This window comes from Gossypium raimondii, chromosome 12 (assembly GCF_025698545.1).
Source record: "Gossypium raimondii isolate GPD5lz chromosome 12, ASM2569854v1, whole genome shotgun sequence".
Classification (NCBI taxonomy): Eukaryota; Viridiplantae; Streptophyta; class Magnoliopsida; order Malvales; family Malvaceae; genus Gossypium; species Gossypium raimondii.
The window spans coordinates 47,473,427-47,494,215 of record NC_068576.1 but is presented as its reverse complement, the minus strand read 5'-3'; the positions used below and the strand labels follow the sequence as shown (position 1 = coordinate 47,494,215).

The 20,789-nt window shown below is 35.0% G+C and overlaps 1 protein-coding gene across 2 annotated transcripts; it reads right to left on the bottom strand.

Annotated features, from left to right (window-relative positions):
* Positions 1-5,751: 5,751 nt before the first annotated feature.
* On the bottom strand, positions 5,752-17,746 carry LOC105764585 (phosphoenolpyruvate carboxylase 4). Of its 2 annotated transcripts, none has more exons than XM_012583220.2 (20): positions 17,442-17,746; positions 16,693-16,856; positions 15,974-16,088; positions 15,628-15,705; positions 15,479-15,547; positions 15,252-15,330; positions 15,086-15,162; positions 14,883-14,978; positions 14,446-14,587; positions 13,860-13,991; positions 13,462-13,535; positions 13,103-13,366; positions 11,296-11,421; positions 11,112-11,213; positions 10,892-11,038; positions 8,466-8,564; positions 8,216-8,304; positions 7,388-7,514; positions 7,101-7,307; positions 5,752-6,777 (listed from the first exon to the last, which is right to left on the bottom strand). In XM_012583220.2, exons 1-20 carry the CDS (start codon positions 17,595-17,597, stop codon positions 5,953-5,955), a joined length of 3,168 nt encoding a protein of 1,055 aa, XP_012438674.1. In that variant the 5' UTR covers positions 17,598-17,746; the 3' UTR covers positions 5,752-5,952. The 2 variants fall into 2 exon arrangements, with proteins under 2 accessions (XP_012438674.1, XP_052481418.1); XM_052625458.1 differs by lacking the exon at positions 17,442-17,746 and adding an exon at positions 17,103-17,243.
* Positions 17,747-20,789: the final 3,043 nt, after the last annotated feature.

Here is a 20,789-nt window from a genome sequence, read left to right as displayed (position 1 = left end):
CCTTGTGGCCCTCATTAATGTCACACATGGCCGTGTATAACACCCCAAACCCAGCCTAAACGTTATGGCCGAATCTGGCGATGTCACATTGTAACACCCCTTACCCGTATTCAACACCGGAATAGAGTACGAGGCATTACCAGAACATATACACTTATAAACATATTAAACCGAGTTATAAAATTTCATACAGATTAAAACTTTCAAATTATTATCTTCAAATCGCTAATTAGGGCTTACGAGGCCCAATAGATACTCATTCGATCCAAGCCTTATAGCTACCACCATTGTAATATATTAAATATTCAATATCTCGTAAAGATTCGCTAATCTATCCCATATACTTTCACACAGATTAATTCACAATTCACAAGTCTTATCATTTCAAAGCTTATAAGACACATGTACATATCTATACTAACTCGTATGAGTCTCATACTCATTCATATGCTCAATAAATCCTTTAAATCATTTCAACATCGAAGAATCCACATTATGTCAGAAACAATACTAATAACAATCATAAATCTTTTCATATTAATTTCATGTATCATTTACTGAACTTCGTATATCATTTCATAAATATGTAATTCACTAACACATCTTGCCATATACAATATCCAATTGGTGAAATCACTTAATTGAATTCAAATTCAACAATCACAATAAATCTATCACTTGAATATGAGTCCATGTAACACTCACCAACTTTGTCAAATTAGTGAACGTCTTACGGAATTGAGTACTTATTTTCTCGATGCCATAGTCCAACTATGGTCTTGCATGTAATCACATAACATATACCGATGCCATAGCCCAGCAATGGTCTTACACGTAATCTCATAACATATACCGATGCCATAGCCCAGCTATGGTCTTACACGAAATTACATATCACTTATTGCCATGGTCCATCCCTGGTATTTTCTGTCAATTCGTCTTTATCACTGAACGAAAGTACCCAACCCTGCGTTCTACTCAATTTGAACTTTCATTCCAATTTATCTATCTTTCTCAACCATCATAATTCAACCATGAATATGTATATAGAATAATACATTATGTCATGCATAATACTAACAAATAATTTTTTGGTTTCAGCCATATGAATTTACAATTCAATTCATAATAACTAATTGAAATGAAACATTATGTCATTTCTAATTCAACGTTTATCAAATATAATCGGGCATATGACTAATTTATATACAAATCATTCATATATTTTATATTTCCTCCTCCTCCTCCTCTCCATTCCACATCCTTAATGTACATAACACTCTTATAAATAACATTTTCTATAATTTTACTATTCACTCACATGTAATTCAAAGATGTCTATCCGAGTCAGAGTCACTAAATTATTTTTATCCGGAGCTACAGAGCTCCAAATTAAGATCCGTTAATTTTTCCTGAAACTAGATTCACATATATTCTTGCCATAAAATTTTCATAATTTTTGGATTAGCTAATAAGTACAGTTTATTCTTTAAATTTTCCCCTATTTCATTGCTCAACAATTCTGACATCTCTTCACTAAAAATTAATTATCTCATTGTACAGAATTCAGATGGTACTTACGTTTATTTCACTTGAAAATAAACTCATTTAGGGTTCTAAACATATAAATTTTAGCCCGTAATTATTTTTTTACAATTTTTAACAATTTTTCAAAGTTAGAACAGGGGATTCCAAATTCATTCTGACCCTGTCTCACTAAACTTAAAATATCTCAAAATATATAACTCTTTTGCTTACTCTATTTCTTTTATGTAAAAATAGACTCATTAACCTTTCATTTAATATCTTATTCAACCTCTAATTCGATTTCCATCATTTTTGGTGATTTTTCAAAGTCATGCAACTGTTTCTGTCCAAAACTATTTTGCTGCTAATTCTACTATTTCATAATTTCACTTTTTCACTTTCGATCACTATTCAATTCAATTCCACACATATATTCATCATTCAATTACACTTAGTCGTTACATAATCTCATATATTTTCACTTAGTAAATTTCCCGTTGAACACTCGGAATATACACGGATACGTAGAGAATTAGCACATGAGTGCCACACTGATACGTAGCCGTAGCTACCACTGAAATGTAGCCGAAGCTACCACTGATATGTAGCTGTAGCTACCACTGATCAATAACACTGGAAATGTCTACGGGCCTACTCACACAAGCTGTCAGGTGTCTACAACACATGCTAGATCACCTAGCACCCGGGACCCATTGTAACACTGTAACACTGGTCTCTAGTGACAAGTCACTTGTATCCACTTCTATTCCTAAGTTCAACCAGGAATTTACACTTAACACTTTATTTTAAACACTTTATCACTTGAATAATTCATGAAAAATTTTCCTTCCACATTCAATAATAATTCACATATCAAATATAATTCACAATTTATAAAAAATATATTGCTATTATTTACACATAACTTACTTTGATGCAACAATATAAAAATTTAGCAATTTAGTCTTTAATCTTTTCTTTTCTCCGATCAAGGTTGATTCCACTTCTTTCTTGATCTATAATAACACATTTGATTTATTTAATACTCACATTTATCAAAACAGTCCTTGACTTAAACTTTGGCAAAATTACAAATTTTCCCCTAAACTTTTGCATATTTACACTTTTTCCCTAAAGCTCGTAAATTAAAATTCATCCCTTATTCTCATGTATTATGACATTCTGAACATTTTTCCCTTCTACGGCAACATCAAATTCCCACTCTAACACTTACTTATGAACATTAGGTATTTTTACCGATTTTGTCGTTTTACTCATTTTCACTTAAAATCACTTAACCACTTAGCAAAAGTTGTTTAACATAATTTTAAGCTTTATATTCTACCATAAAACATCAAAAGAAACACATTTCACCTATGGGTATTTTTCCAAATATAAACCCTAGGTTAAATTATTGCTAGAATAAGCTAAATCAAGTTACTGGAACTCTAAAATCGTAAAGAACATTAAAAACGGGGCTTGAAATCACTTATTATGGAGCTTGGAAGCTTGAAAACCCTAACTATGGCTTCCCCCTTGCTATTTTCGTTCATCATGGAGAAGATAAACACATTTTCCATCTTTTTCCCTTTTTAATTCTTTTTATTACTAAATTACCAAATTACCCCTAACTTAAAAATTTTCTATTTCACTTATCTCATGTATATTTTTGTCCATAACTTAACCAATGGTCTAATTACGATATAAAGACACCCCTAACATGTAGAACTCAACTTTTACACTTTTTACAATTTAGTCATTTTGACTAAATTGAGTGCCCAAACGTCAAAATTTTCGAACAAATTTTTCAAAAAATTATTTCGTGAAATCGTAGACCATAAAAATATAATAAAAAAAAATTTTGTCCTCGTCAAATTTGTGGTCCCGAAACCATTATTCTGGCTAAGCCCAAAATCGGGTTGTTACACCGCGTGTCTCAAAAAAGTGAGTTACACGGTCTAGCACATGACCAAGCACACGCCTATGTGACTCAAGACCCAAAAATCCTCTCACACGGCGAGGACACATGCTCGTATCCCTGACTTGTGTGACTCTAATTCCAAAACAATAAGTTACATAGCCTGGACACACGCTCGTGCCTCTGGCCCGTGTGACTCTAATTCCAAAACAGTAAGTTACACGGCCTGGACACACGCCCATGTCTCTAGTCCGTGTGACTCTAATTCTAAAATGATAAGTTACACGACCTGACACACGGCCTGGCACACGGTCGTGTGGCGTCGATAACCATGATTTTCGGAACGCAGAATTTGGGGTTTTCCTTACACACCCTATATGGATTCAACGTAGAAGCAACAAAAGTGATCCCAAAAACTAAAAACGACAACCAAAGTCCAATCAATCATTTTAAACGTAACAATTCGCACAATTAGAAATCAACCAACTATGTCGAAAACTTCAATGCAAAATCCCATAACGAAACTAATGCTTACCGACGAACCAACAACAATTACTCAAACTTAGATAGTTGGAGGGACGTTAGACGTCTCTCGGTCTTCCCCCACAATGTACCGAAATAACAAAGGACAACAAAAAAAAGATTAAAACCACAATTTCAGAGCTTGAAGAAAAACCCCAAATTCACAAAAGATTAGACAACTACAAACAAATTAGAACAACTGAATCTCACCCTTGACAACCACAGTCGGCCACGGGATGGTACGATCCGACAGTTAACAATATAGCAGAGCAGAAGAAAGATGAAGGAAGGAAAGTAAAGAAAAGAAAAAGAAACAGTAGCAAAAGAGAAGAAAAATTTTAAAAACAAAACGTAAGAGGGAAAACATTATAAAGAAAGAAAGAAAGAAAATGTTTAATTACTTAAAAGTTAACCTAATTACCGCACAACACAAAAATATGTCCCCACCGCTAGCGCGATATTTAGAAGCTTAACCATTAAACCGACAAGCTCATTTTTGACACAACATTCACAAAATTTAACTTAAGTAAAAAAATTCAAAGTAAAAGTTGATTCAAAACAGTTAACAATTTTCAAAAAATGGGATTTGAACCCCGAATTTCAGACACACCATTAACGCTATAAACCACTGAAGCAGACACCTAACTATTGATAGAATTCAACAATCACATTTTCAAATTTTGGGGCGTTACAAAATCTCTAAATTATGCTAATATCTTTTTCGAGCATAAGAACAACTGACTTTGGGTTAATTAATTGAAATTTCTTTTTAATTAAAACTTCTATTATCACATTAACTCGTGTTATGGATTCTCTTATTAGATTTGATTCTAATCTCGTAGATTTATGTTGTCATATTTTTAGGATTGCATGTAACTCCACTTAGCTATGCAAGATCTACTCTTAAACAGGGTCTATTCCACCACCGATTTAAGTACATCAAACATAGATCAATAATCTAGAAATATTAACCAAGAATTAAGCACACATAATTAAGAACAATAAACTAAGCATTTATTGCATAAAAATATAAATCAAACGACAAAATCTATCATATGGTTCATCTCCCCTAGGTATTTAGAAAATTAGTTCATACTTGAAAATAAAAACATCCAAGATACAGTATAACCGAAAGAAACAAAGAAACTCAAGATAATTTCCTAAGAAATCAACTGGGAATTTTCAATCTTCACAAAAATATGCTTTAGAGTCGGGTTCAATAGTTTTTTTCGAGTTTTTTTTAAATAGTCTATGATAACTCACTCATATCTTCTTATTTTTGTCATATATAAGTCTTAGAATACCGAAAAACCTAAAAATTATAATTTTCTATAGTTCGGTGCGTAATTCCGTGAAATCAACATGGCCTACCACACTCCTGTGTGGGTCACACGGCCATGCGTTTTGGTCGTGTGGAATGGTTCAGCCCGTGTGGCTCCTCCAGCTTGCTCCAACACTCAAATTTTCACTCGCCTTTCACTCATTTTTCTCTCAAGTGCTCTATTAAGCATTAAAACATAAATTTAAAGAGTTCTGTAGAAAGAAAGATAAAATTACGCGACCAACACGCGCAGCAAGTAGCATAATAAGACTGCATTGCCATATCGATACAATTCAATCATCATCGCTTACTATTTGGGTAATAAGCCCCTAACATTTCTACTCGGCTCAATCTCGATTCCTTGATTTTGGTTCTGATCTGATTTGATTGAACCAATCAGTCTCTTCCTAGTAATTGACGCAATGGATTCATATTTTATAGCATTTCTACTCTGCTAAGTAAGTTCAACAGACAAAGTACATGATAGATAGAGATTAAAATTTCAATCTGAAAATCAAAGTTTAAACAGATTTCACCCTTGCTAGTATTGCATTCGCCAAACTCCACACGATAGACATTAACTGGTAGGGCTAAGGACAACAAATATATATGAAGCTAAAAGAGAGAGAGAGAGAGAGAGAGAGAGAGATCCTCTAATCTAACATTAACCGGTGTTCCTCATCCCCGCAGCGATTCCATTTATAGTAATTAGCAAAGCATCTCTGAGTTTGTTGTTTTCATCATCACGTCTAAGCCTCCTCAGAACCTCCACCTGCAACATATTCATTGGATTCAGATATGAGAGCCTGCTCTCTATCAGCCTTCTCAAGCTCTTATTGTTCTCTGACAATTTCTCATGTCCACTCACTACCAATACATGCTTTTCTGTCATCATCAGTTCCCTCCTAAGTTCCGCTCCAAGTTCCCGCCTGCTCTCTGACACTAGCACTTCATCGTAATGCTTGGCTATTGGAATATCCGCCTTCCCTAGAACCATCTCTATCAGGTCCACCGTGGACTGGAAAAACGGCCACTCTTTGTACATCGCTTTCAAGTCTTCCGTATGTCCCTTCTCACATACCCCCTTTAAACCTGCTCCTACCCCAAGCCATGCTGGTAGTACAAATCTGGTCTGCGTCCATGCAAATATCCATGGAATTGCTCTAAGATGTCCTATTCCTGTCGTTGCTTTTCTTCTTGTCGGCCGGCTCCCTATGTTAAGATACCCCAATTCAGCCTGGGGTGTAGCCTCTTGGAAATACGCCAGGAATTCCGGGTTCTCGTAAACTGTGCTCCGGTAGTTCTGGCAACTGATTTTTGAGATCTCCTCCATCAGATTACACCATTTCTGTTCTCGAGGTGGTTGAGGGGGCCGCAGAGTTGCAAGCAGCACTGCCGTTGTATATATTTCTAGCTGTCTAGTAGCAATCTGTGGCAAACCAAATTTTGCCTGCACCATCTCCCCTTGCTCTGTTGACCGAAGTGTGCCCTGCCAATTCAACATGCCATTATCAATCAGACACCACACTAAATATTCCTCAAAGCGAAGCATCCAACTCCGTATCAGTTTGCTGAAAAAGGCCTTTCAACAACAAATAAATGGAACACAACAATTGAATTTTCCACATTAATAAAAAAAGTAGCAAACTGTAAATTGAAGTGACGGTAACTTACAACACCAGACAACCAAATAAGATATTTCATCTATCTTTCAATTACCCGAGAAAAAAATGATCTCTCAAATACGGATTATTGAGGAAATAATCAAATAATAATACCAAATTTCTGAGATAAAAATTAAGCGGCACTCACCATTACAGAACCAGGTGGTTGGGACTGAATGGCGAGGTAAGTTGGGCCACCACCACGACCAATACTCCCTCCTCGACCATGGAAAAGAGTAACTTTGATTCCAAACTCATTGCATGCAGCAACAACATCCCCTTGTGCTTTGTAAAGCTCCCACGCAGCGGTGAAGCGTCCAGCATCTTTACCAGAATCAGAATATCCGACCATCACCTGTTTTAATTAACTTCGTAAACACGAGATTAATGGAACTTCAAAAATGAACCCGCAAATGGCCATAAAAATCAACATACTTCTTGATGCCCATTATGGTTCTTTACAATGTGCTCCCGGTACCAATCAATCGATAACAGTTTTCTGATAACTGAACCTGCTCCTCTGAGGTCTTTCACGGTTTCAAACAGGGGAACCACACGCAACCTACTCAAAAAGATACAGATATGAATAGAAGTCTTCAAAGTATAACAGTGCCATAGTTATGCTGAATTATGTCAACCATAACTAAACATGTTGTGCCAAAGCTCTTCCCTTCAAAGTATATTGTTGTTCTATTATTCATGCCCCAGTAAATATCTACGAGAGATTAGATAGTGACATAATAGGTTCTGAGTTTTTTACTGAATTCAAACTCATCTTGTGCAACAAAAATAGTGGGCAATTGGAACCCTTCCCATTCCTATTCCCGTTCCCAACCTCAAAACCATACCCCTCTTCTTAATCAACAACAAAAATGATGTTAAGGAGAAACCTCCAGCTGGAATACTAACTAATTCACTCCTGTTAACAAGTTAACCATGAAAAATGGATAATCAGTAATTTCTGCCACTCTTCTACAAGTGCATACAAGATCATCCATGTCTAGAGAGTAGCCCAGAACTATGAATAAGCGCATTATAAGGACCCGCGATTAATATCAATTTAAAGGAAGTGGATGCAGAAAACCAGAACCAAATTAAGATAAAAGAACTAAAAATCCCAGGATAAATCACAGTTAGAGATCCAGATGAACAAAAACCGTGTGTTTCTCTCATTACTATTGTGCTATCATACTAAAAAATATATGATAGCATTTAATGTATCTAAGAGCATATGAGTATAAACTAGCTGAGGTGCAAACTTACATTCCACCAGGACAAGGTTTCCCTAATTCCCCACTAACGGCAAGTCGAGCATCTTTCTGCAAGAGCTCCACAGCAAGGACATCACTTGCCTGCAAATCAGCAAGAACGGGTAGCATTGTTTCTATTTATCCCATATATGAATATTGTAAAAGCTAAAGATAAATTAACAGAAAAGGGGAAAAAAGTTTTCTTTTATGTACTGCAGAGGTATAAACAGGTGTAAACATAATATGGTTTTAGCAAATCATACGTTGGATGCCATAGAAATCACATATGCTCCAAGAGACTCACTTCCTAGCTCAGCGGCTACAAAAAAGGTATCTAGGACTTCTTTAACATCAGGAGCAACCTGAAACAAATCCATTGGAGATAAGAGCTATTTGTTAACTAAAGCAATAAAGGAAAATTGAAAATAAAGGAAAGACTTTGAATATTGCACCAAAGAAGGCACCATTTTCTAAACTCAAATAATGATAACTACAAGAGCAAATCCAAGGGCCAAAGCACCTAGACCTATGCACAATTCAGGGGATCCCCCACCCCACTCCACATGTAATACGATTTAGTCCAAAACAAAAGCAGTCTAGAAGTGAGGAGATGGCAACAATGAAATGATTAGTAACGTCAACTCCAAGGGATTTTCTTTATATCTCTATTCAGGTTCATTCTAATTAAGCCTTTTTCATCCTGCACATATGAATATGCTGCTGCTGCTTTTTTTTACTTCTTTTTTCTGATAAAGGGAAGGGGGTAGCGGTTCTCCAACGATCAAACTAGGGATTAGTGTAAACTAAAGAATTTATATCAAGTCCTTTGCCACTCCACCCATGGTTTAATCGATGAATATGCTTTTTGTACTTGATATTAAATATCAGTTTTTTCTTCTTTTTTTTCTTTTTCATTTTTATCTATCTTATAAAGAAGTCGCTAAGAATGAAGAGTAGGAATTCATCCAAAATTCTCTATATATTATGAATCCACAAATTATTAGTAGAGAGTGATTTTCCACAAAGGCTAACACAACAAACAAATAGGCCTCAAGTTCTCAGCTATCCAGCTATGGATCTCTATCGCACAAGAGCTATTTAGGTAATTTTTTTACCGTCCTAGTAGTTAGAAAGAGAATGGACCTTTTTGCTAAATCTGAATAAGAGCCACAAAAAAAAGGAAGAAAAGGAGAGGAAATTTGAACTCAAAGAAATCCTTGATGCCTAGAGATTATATGCCTATAGTCCCACAGTATGACCATGCTGTGCTTTAAGGCACATTTTGTGTGTGCTCTGACATCACCCATGAACCAGCTCATGCAAACCATGAAGACATTAACGAGAGGTGGTACGTGATAATTGCAATAAGTACTCATCAGTGTTCTACCTTCACATTCTCATCAGTTAAGGTCTATAAGGACTACCTCACTTGCTAGGCAGCATGCAGTACTCATCCGTTTCTACCTTCATACTTTTATCAATTAAGGTTTATAATGACTGTCCTACCTCTCAGGCACCCACAACCTCTTTTTAGTTTGAGGATGAAAGAATTGACTGTTTTCTAAGGAACTATATAACAATTCAGGTTTGCTTGGCCATGTGTCCCTTTGGCATCATTTCCTGTCAATTTGAAAAGTAACCACGTGTCTTGAAATCATATTGCCAAGGAAAATGTCGGAACAATTACATGTGACTTTCAAATTTTTTATTTAGATATAATAATATTAATAAAGAATATCCCAGCGCCTTAAAGAGGGCCAACTTGCAATGTTTTATAACCGAATGAACAAATCAATGCGGACATTTCAGCTTCCTAGGAACACTACATAGCCATGAATCATAGCAACTTGAACTCCAGTAGGACTCCCGGCGAACAAAAAGGGAAAATAAAGGCTATAATTGGCTCAAGATATTAGGAGAATTCATGGAAATGTGGCAGACATCTTGGATTCCCTTGACATATTGTGTTCCCAAGAAAAATGAGAATCAAAGACCCATCCAGTTGCAAAGACTCACTGCATGGGGAACCTCAAAGTGGTTCTATCTCATGCTCTATCCAGATCTCAATTCCATTTTACTATTATGATGTGGCGATGAGCCAATATTATCAATGAGAGTCTGACTTTTGTAACAAATGAGAATCAAAAACCCATGTCTTGCTATGCCACCTTATGACCTCGGCAATCAAAACCTTGAAACCACCTACTTTTGATTTTGAGGCATTATTGTAATATATTCTGATTTCAACGTTTAAGGACTTCTGAATTTAGGCATCTTCGAGTTCTCTTTAATTAGTTATTATATCTATCGGTTACTTTTGTGTTTTGACTGTTTCAACAATCAGGTTATTTCCCTTGACATATTGCGTTTCAAGTTGAGTACTTCATGAATCTTGCTGGTTTCTGGTTTCCTCAGCTATTGAGTAACAGTGAGGCTTGGGTCATTGCCAGTTTAGAAGCTTTAAACCTAAGAGCACCTTATTTGGAAGAATCTAAGGGTTTCGGTCTAGCATCAGTATATATTAACATAGAGAAACTTAAACACAATAATAAAAAAAGGAACAGAATTTATGCTATAAGAGTTGTCATGCAATGTATGTTTGTGTGCAATTCATGCACACATCAGCCTCATTATTGAAAATTCCTTGCAAGCCCCTATTCACTCCAATATACTTTTGGAATATCTTTACCTCTATAGTAGGAGGAACTAGTGGCCGCTTCCCCTTTAGCTCTTTTGTCAAAAATTCAAGTTTCTTTTCTTCATCCCACTCACTATAAGTACCCATATCCAAATATTTGGTAATTGCATCAAGTGTTTCAGCATGCCTACCAGATTCCTGTACATTAACAAAACTTTAGCTAAAACACAAAACACGAGCAAGTACCAGAATATAACTGAATAAAGTGTACCTGACGCAAATCAAGCTTCATTAACACCATCCCAAATGTTGAAACTCTCCGAATCAGGTCAGCAAGCCGACCATCAGCTAGAATCCCTGCCCCGCATGATTGCTGCAGATTACAGTTATAGCACCATATTAACGGCAGCAAGAACATTCATTCTCCAGCAGGCCATTGGAATGTGAGTTATTACCAGAGACTCATAACATAGAAGCAGTGGTTCCAGAAATTGATCTTTCGTCTCATAGTAATCCCAGGGATCATATTCACAGGGAAGATCCTCCAGAAGAAGTTCCAGCCGTCTTCGAGTTTTCATGAGCTGAAATTATAGGTCATCAAAACACAAATACACATCTTACTGGATATTAAAAACAGATTGACTGAAAAAATTAAATTCCATACCCTACGGATCAATAACAACAACTTATTGCTAACAAAATTTCACAAGTTCTGCATGCAAATTTAGCAAAGCAGAATAAGCATGACACTGAATGATAATTTGTTTAGTTCCATACCCAAAATAATCTTGAAATCTTAGATAAGTTTTTCCTTGACTGTGCCGCTTGAGGAAATTGTCCTAACAACTAGAAATGAACTAGATTTAAAGTAAAATTTTGAAAATGCCTTTCCTTTTTGTTCAAAATCATTCTCAAATGAAACCTAGCTCACTTGAATTGCTTTATATTCTCAAGCTATTTCTGTAATAGACCTAGCATATAAGATTTTTCAGAATTGCTTTATATTCTTAAGCTATTTCTGCAATAGACCTAGCATATAAGATTTTTCATCTATCACTTTCGCAAAAGAATCAAATTTCTCAGCCTAATCTACATACCTGGCGAAAGGAATGTTACAATTACAAATTCACATGACAGATGTAACCCTATGATAGGTTAATTAATATAAAAGTCCAAAATTTTAGAATTATTTGTAAATCATTTAGTCATAATCACCAACACTTGTTACCAAATGAATTTATATAAGATTTCACATTTCCTTAAAACTAACATTGACACATTTAAAAACATTTTATATGTTCAAGGAATTTTAAATTTTATATTTAACCATTTAGGGCCTGTTCTGCAGTGCTTAAAAAAAGTACTTCCGACTCCAAAAACACTTTTGAAAGAAAAGTTGTACTAAACAAACTGCTTTTGGATGAAATTTTTAGCTTTTTAGAAGTGCTTTTCAAAAGCACTTTTAAAAAGTAGAAGCTAAAATTTTTAGCTTTTCCTCTCCCAAAAGCACTTTTAGTGCTTAATTATTTTTTCACCCCTCCAATAACATAGTATTTTCCCTTTTTTTCTTTTTGGCGCTTAATTACAAATGTGTTAAAATTATTAATTAAAAATAAAAAAATTTAAAATACTAATTACAAATATTTAATGGTTATATTTAAATTTTAAAATATAGTTTATATATTCTAATTAAATTTTATAAATAATTAATATTTATTGCTTAAAAGTATTTAAAATTTATATTTCATATATTAAAATATCAACAAGAAGTTATAATAATTACTTTATATTTTACTAAAATATAATAATATTAACTAATTTAAATATTATTTAAATGTATATTTGTTACTTGATAATAACATGTCTAAAATGGACATTTTATTTCTCAAAAGCACTTTTTGAGAATAATGCTAAACACTCAAATTTTAAACTAAACTTTTCAAAAGCACTTTTCAAAAGCACTTTTCCACTCCATTTTTTAAAAGCATTGCCAAACTAGCCCTTACCATATACATAGAATAGGTAATATCATTATTTATCCATCCTGTTTTTTTTTTTAATTCTTTAGCTCAATTCTAAAAGCAAGACCATGAGCTAGATAAAATTAAAATTCTTTATCTCCCCTATACAAACCATATCGACATTTCTAAAACAGAAAAGGTGCATATTCTCTTTCAGCAAGCCACAAAGAAACCTGATTTATATCCAAAAACAAGCTTTTATACGAGCTTTTACGTATTTTAACTAATAGAGAAACAATACCTTTTCCTTGATATCTCCAAGAACAATTCGATAAGGAGCAATTCCAGGACGTAGAGCTGAACTTGGCTCAAGAAGCTTATGGAAGCTGGACCTTCCAATCGTAGATTCTGCAAATAGTTTTCTCTGAGCTAGAAGCTGACCAGAGGAGAAAGAACCCCGTGATGTGACAGCAGTTGATGATCCATTGGAGTTAGCAGAACTCCCATTTGCTGATAATTTGGGTATATTGGGACTTAAATCCTTAGATGAATTTTCCCGACCATCCTAAAGTAGACATTTAAACTAAATGTTAGCTATGATGCTGACGGTATGAAGGAAGAACCTGTTGAACAGCCAAAACTACAAGAGAATAAATTAACCTCACGAGCCAACGGCATGTAATCAGTCCCTGGGAGTTCTAGTTTTGGATATTGAGATCCACCATCGGTGTAATCTGCATGAATAAACAAATCAGATGAAATCATCTAATGAAACAGTATCACTTAGAAATTAAAGACAAGATTAATTCCATTACCAAGAAAAGAAACAATATATATATGCATAGACATCACAGCTGGGAATGGATTGTCCGGGCAAAGATATAGCATAAAATGTTTTACAAGAAAAATTAAACTTTCTATTTTGCATATTATCATTACAATCAACTGTTCAATACCTTATATTCTTGAGACCAAAAGCTCTTTAAGTGTATGCACAAATAAGCAAACCATGAAAAAAACATTTTGCTATGAGTGTTTGAGTGTCTGCGCGCACATACCAGTGCAGGCAGGTAAACCTGCCCTATCAGGAAGTTGGGTAGGAAGGGACGGAGCTTGTTGGCCATGAAGCTTGAGTTGACTTCGGCTTAAAGGTTGGTTCCGACTCTCACGTAGGTTCTCTGATAAGGTTTCTGAAGATGAAGTAAACCTACTGTTCAGATTTCAGAAGTTGTGATATAACTGAGATAAAGAGGATTAAAACAGATTATAACACAAAATCTATATGGAAGACTTGGATGTAAGTCATCAGATATAATTTGCGATCCATCTTGCGCAAGTTTTGATATAGTATAAAACACACTATCATCAAATCTAAGATCACTTGTTTCTTCAATTGTAGGTTTCTTTCAATGATTTGGAAAAATATTCTTCAAAATCATATGCCCAAATAACATTCTTGGCTATCAAGGCCAACCAGATTTATGCTCATCAACATGTGTCTGACATTAGCCCCCCGAAGAATACAGGATTAAGGCGTCCTCAATTAAGCATAAGATGGTGTAAAACAGGTAAACTAACTAATAAAAATTTCTAGGATAGGTGTTTAAGATTGAAAAGAGCATAAACATATCAAGCAGCCCCAACCTTTCTCTAGAATTTCCTGAGCCAATCTGGATAGCCTATCATTGCATCGGTTCATGGATAGTTCAAATCTAAGGCTATCAATTTCCCGGATGTAAAGATCAATGGCCATCCACCTAGATAAAAGTGAGACATCCCTTGTTACCTGAAACAAGGAGAAGAAAAACAATGAAGGCATTAGGCACTTGGTAAAACTGTAGGAAAAATGCCATTTTTGCATGAAATTATACGATAGGGACTAGCACAGAATGCTAGTTATTACTAGTTGTAACATAGACATGTGGAAAAAGGGACAAGGAGTCTCAAGAAAAATACTAAGAATCAATCTAGAAATTCCAAAACCACATTTCCAAAATGAACCAGTCGTTCAATTTTCAGGGTATTCCAGTTTAAAAGCAGTCATCAAAGAGCAGAAAGTAGAGGGATGCAAGGAGCCTCACCTTTGCTGTGACATTAGGATTTCCATCTCTATCACCCCCCATCCAGGAGCCAAACTTTATGGGGGTACATGTTAGTGGAAGCGGCTTTCCTGTATGCTGAAAAGGAATGGCAAATTAAAGAAAAAAAAGACTGAGCGAGCCTATAAATATTGTGTATCCATTCAAAGAGCCTAGTAGTTTCAAAATAGAAGTTGATATCCCACTTTCTTAAGGGCAGTGCTAACACGACGTAAATAATGAGGTACGGCTTTCCAAAGGGATTGCTCCACTATGTTCAGACCTAATAAAAAATAATAATAGTCATACAGAAGCATTTATAAGATAAAATGCATGCAATTTCTAATATGTCTAAACTCTAAAGTGATATACCAGCCCTGGCCTCGTCCACAGGAGTAGGTTTGTGGCGTCTAAGTTCATCTGTCTGCCATATCGATGTTATCTCTCTCACCTACAAAGTCAAAAGGAACTCTTATAAAACCAAGAAACGGAAGACATTTTTTCCCATGATCACAATAGTAGACAAACCATGCCCCCCACCCCCTTTTTCCCTTTATTTTCCAGGAGTGGTCAGGAAACATTGCATTGGGGAACAATACCAGATCTTCAATTAGCATTTCTCGATCTTCATGACCAAGATCAGGTCGGTCATTGTATTCTAACAGATGCTGCAAGGAAAAACGGGTTGACTTTCAGAAAATAGCCTCAAGACTCAAGTTAATAATTGTCAGCACAACCCTTAACTTACAGCAATTCTTATATGCTTGTATTGTAAGGTACGGCGGTTAATTTGTGTGGGATGAGCAGTAAGAACAATCTCAACCTCCTGCAGAAAAAAGGATTTTACATTTAATTTGATCACAAAATAAAGAATTGAACAAAATGTTGGCATGACTAAAATAAATGTTGCAATTATGTTCCTCTCCATTAGCTGAGACTGCACTAGAAGCTCACATTTGTTTGGCTTCTCTGACGACAGTTTCAGAGTACTTTTCAGAAACACAATGAGAAGTTGGAGTTTCTAATACTTGATATTCTTTTACTGAACAAGGCACTGAAGAAAACTAAATCTAAAAGCAATATAAGAAATATACCTGCTTGCAAACAGTGTCATAAAGGTCATTCGGGGTAACGCCACCCTGAATCAACTGACTGAAAATGTCATCACAAGACTTTGATAAATGTGTAACACTTCGCCCCTTACGAACCCTGCACAAAATAATTACTTGAATTTGTTGAGTTCTTGATTAAATAAAAGCAAATCGTAAAATTGTTTTGCACAAAGAACAACAGAAGATAGTAATAATAATAATATTTAGCAGGAGACTTATTGTATGACTCCGGATTTTTCTGCATTTTCTTAATTTTTATTAGGAAATCCAAAATGTAATGAATGCTCTCGAAAGTAGACACTCAAACGTTAGCATGGCATATTTCCTGTATAGTTTACCCACCATTCACAAAAAAAAAAAATGAGAAAGGCAATACCTAATCAATAACCAAAACAACAGTAATTCCAAAATGTTTTTCTGTTAAGATAAAGCCATGAAAATTGAAAACTGACAACAAACCCTTCATTTTTTATTAAGTAGGTAGAGATAATAGAAACATAAACTAGCAAAAAAAAATTGCAGCACTCGGAATCACTGGAAAAAAACACTTGATAGGAAATTTTAAGATAATCTAATTGTTCTTTCAAAAAAAATCTAATTGCAACGTAGGATCTATAACTGTACATGCGTTATTCCCTATAAATTGAAAAGTGAAAATTGACCTCATGAAATTGAACAGCTGATAAACTAAATCCCACTACCTGTGATAGGTCTCAGCAATTCCCATCAAAGTGAGATAATGGCTGAAAGCACGAGCCAATTTCAAAGCTTCCTCTAATGTCATCTCGGAAATCTCAGATGCTAGCTGCTTCTCCAGCAACGCTGCCATATTCTCTATCCCGGACAATCGCATATTGGAAGCACTCTACAACATTTTTAAAAAAAAAAGGGAAAAATCATTCTCAAAAGAAACTCTTCTCTGTTTGCTTTGTGAGAAAATGTAGGCAAGATTGAGTAAAGCCGAATTCTAGCATGCACTTGCAAATACACACAAAGATAAGAGAATCTAGCCTTTGTTCGGTAATAATTTGTTTTTCAAAAACAAAATAAAGAAAAAGTATCATAAAAATACAACAGAACATGTGGAATTTAAATAGCATCGTAAAAGTACAAAAGACGATTTGGAATTTCGCTTCATTTTCCACTTCTCCATCTAATATAATTCTTAGCAACCAAACAGAATCAAAAAGTCTATTTTTCCTCCGCATTTTAAGAAACCAAAGAGAGGCATCAGAAGGGGAGAAGCAGAAAATAGTAAATAAGAAAGCAGAGTGGAAATGAGAATTCAAAGAATAGTACAAGGAAATATAAATAAAAAGCAAGCAAGCCATACAAATAAAGACAGTAACAGTATTTTGATTTTCCTCCATTTTGAAGGTTGTCACCGTGTGTCTACTTTACAAAAAAGCAAAAAAGAAAACAGTAAATAATGAAAGGAGAAGAGAGTGACCAGAGCGAGGAGTCGAATCCTCTCGATCTTGGCCATGAATTGGGCGCCAACTTCTCTCTGCAACACATCGTTGAGAAGATTTCCTAGCAACTTGAAGTCGTCCTCGAAGCTCTGGAAAGAGATTTCCTCCGCTATATCGTCCGTGGTGTCCGTCATAGCTAAGTTGCATCACCAAACTGAAGGAAAATTACTATGTTTATATAAAATATGATGATATGAGGGAAAGAAATGTTACTGTACGAGAGAGAGAGGGTCAGCAACGGAGCACAACACTCATCTCATAAACCATAATTGAAGGTTTGGGAAACAAGTACCAATATTTCTGTTAAATAAGTGTGGAGCCAACAGTTTTACCGCATGTGATGCCAACCACACCCTCCCACGTGGCGCTCTCTACGGTCATACCGAGCAGTTTATTTTCTTAGGTCTCTCGTCTCTCGATTAGCAGCACTCAACGATGATTGCCCTGCCTAGCTGGTCCCCACGAGGTTGATTTAGGTTTCAGGTGAGGTGACTCACTCACTCACTGATGCGGGGCCCCCTACTTTTACGTTTAATAAAACCACTGCCCAAAAAGTTGCTTTACAAATCACTTTAGTATATTCTTTCGTATCGATGATTCCTTCCACCCCCTCCCCCGGCCCTTTTTCTTTTCAGCAATAACATGCCTCCCTGCCTATTGTCTTGCAACATGGATTCATTCAATTGGGCACCAACACACTTTAGCAAATATCACAGTTCCATTCTCATTTCACCTATATATATACAAATGCTGGATTCATTTATTATTTATTATGAATATATCCTGAAAGTTTTTCTTTTGGTCGTATTCATCCTGAAATTCTGTAACTATACATTTTGCATCATGAAAGCATGTAATTTTACACTTTCTCTGCAAACTTTTCCTTGCCAAATCTTGTAATTCAATTGAATTATCCATGTTGTTTATCATTATACCAATGGCTTAGTTAACTATAATAATCCCAATTTAAATTCAAAGAATATCTAAACATCTAAATTAAAAAGAAAAATCAAGCAATTTGATTACTTAATTAATTTCATATTTTAACCACAGCACTATATTTAAAAAACCAGATTAAAAATTTCTCTAAATAACAGCTACTAGATGAGCATATTGGTTGTCCTATGAAGTATGTATTTCCACGTATGAGTAACCCTCTCCATATGCTGTACTTGGGACTTGAGAGTGATTCATTTCTAGCCAGTGTTGAGATTATTAGAATTGAGCCCTCGCTGTGGGGTAAGTCATGATAGCTACGCTTGTTTCCATCTCTTCTTCTAGCTAGCCAGTGTCAGTTTGTCCATGCAAAGAGACAAGCCAATATGTTATCACATAGTTTGGCCCAAGCCCACTGTTCAGGTTCATCACACAGTTTTCTTTTTTGGGATTTATTTATTATTTCAAAATTTACCAAATACATAATTAGCCTAATTAAAATACTTAATCATCTTAAACTTGCTCTGTCATTCCAACCCCGAGTTTTCAGCTGCTACGAACTGAGAATTGAACATGCAGATGCAGTAAAGCTGTCTCGAGTGTTGTGTGCTGTGTTGGATGTGGCCCTAAATCCCTTTTTTTTTTCTTCCCTTTTTGTCTTACATTATAAGTTCAAGCTAACAAGATGCATGTCACTGTAAGTTCCAAAATCATATATATGGCTGTTGTTGATCGTTCAACATTTTGCATTATCATTTGAGTATGTACAATCAATCTAATCTTTATGTGATCCGGTAAATATCGGTGGCTATCAATGTACATCCTTTGAGATTCACGAAGAGCCATGCTTTTCCCCTCATCATGCAACTCATGTAACACCCTAACCCACATCCGTCGCCGGAACAGGGTTATGGAGCATTACCGGAGTTTACAAATCAAACAAACAGAAAATACAAACGTTTCATATCATATAGCATTCATGTCAAAAACCAATTAAAATCATACATATTGTCCCTTATACGAGCCATCGAGGCCCAAGTTATGCATTAGAAACAAATCGGGACTAAATCGAAAACCCAGAAAATTTTTTGAAAACATTTAACATTTTCAACACTGCAGGGGTCACATGGCCGGTGGTCAAGCCGTGTGAATATACTGACTTACACTCTTTAAAAGAAATAGGGGACACACAACCGTGTCACCTGGCCATGTGTCACACATGGCTGAAACACACGCCCGTGTCTCTGCCCGTGTGGACTAAAATAGGTCAATTTACAAGTCATATTTCTCACCCAATTTGGTGTCAACCTACAATCAACATTATGCATATCAACAAGTCATAATTAGGCATCCAAAACAAGCCAAAATAAGTGACTAATCTCAACAAATTACATATAGCCAACATCAAACAAAATACCTATACATGCCATTATAACCAAAATCAAAACATCCAAAAGTACCGATAAAACTGATGGATAGTGTGATATAGCTCCGACAAGTTTCCAACCCGATCGAGCTTCCGATAATCTGAAAAGTAAAGGAAAAATAAATGTGTAAGCAATGAATGCTTAGTAAGCTTGTATAAACTTTAAACATAACATTTCATTTCATCAATGAACTTTATAGATTAAATATAAACCTATACCAATGCCTCAAGATTTGTCAACTACATAACCATCAACTTATAAATGAGTAAGTCTATCAACATCATAAATATATATTTTCATTCCTAACTTAATAGGATTTTATAAACATTATATACTATCATTAACCTTTTCAAAGAACTATGAATTACTTCCTTTACTTACTTTCCATTCCACTTAGTAAGCATAAACTTAAATAACAACATCAACTCACCGATTAGTATATTTATTCACATCATAGGTAAGTTCATTCATAACATACGTAATTTCTCATATATAAGTACATCACTCAATTCATCAATCCCTTTTTCGTCATATCACATTTCAATAATGAACTTACCGTTTCATTACTTTTTCTTAGTCGTTTCATTTATATAATACCAGATATAAGCATAAACATCAATCATGATCTCAAGCTTGACATAAGCCTAATCACCATCATCGATACACAAGTTAGTGCATTTAAGTATACAACTCATTTGGAGTCAATCGCATGATAAACCATTTTATAAAAAATTCACCTTTTGATTCATACCAGCTTTTCATGAATATAAGCATATTCCCATTTTTTTCATTTATCATTTCATTGTATATCATTAATATTAAACATGAGATAATGTAACTATAAGCTTAGCATAAACCTATGCATCATCCATAATCTCAACTATTGAATTCATTTATGTTCAGATCAATATTCAACAAATAATAAATCTTTAAAAATTCATTAAACAGATTACCTTATCGAGA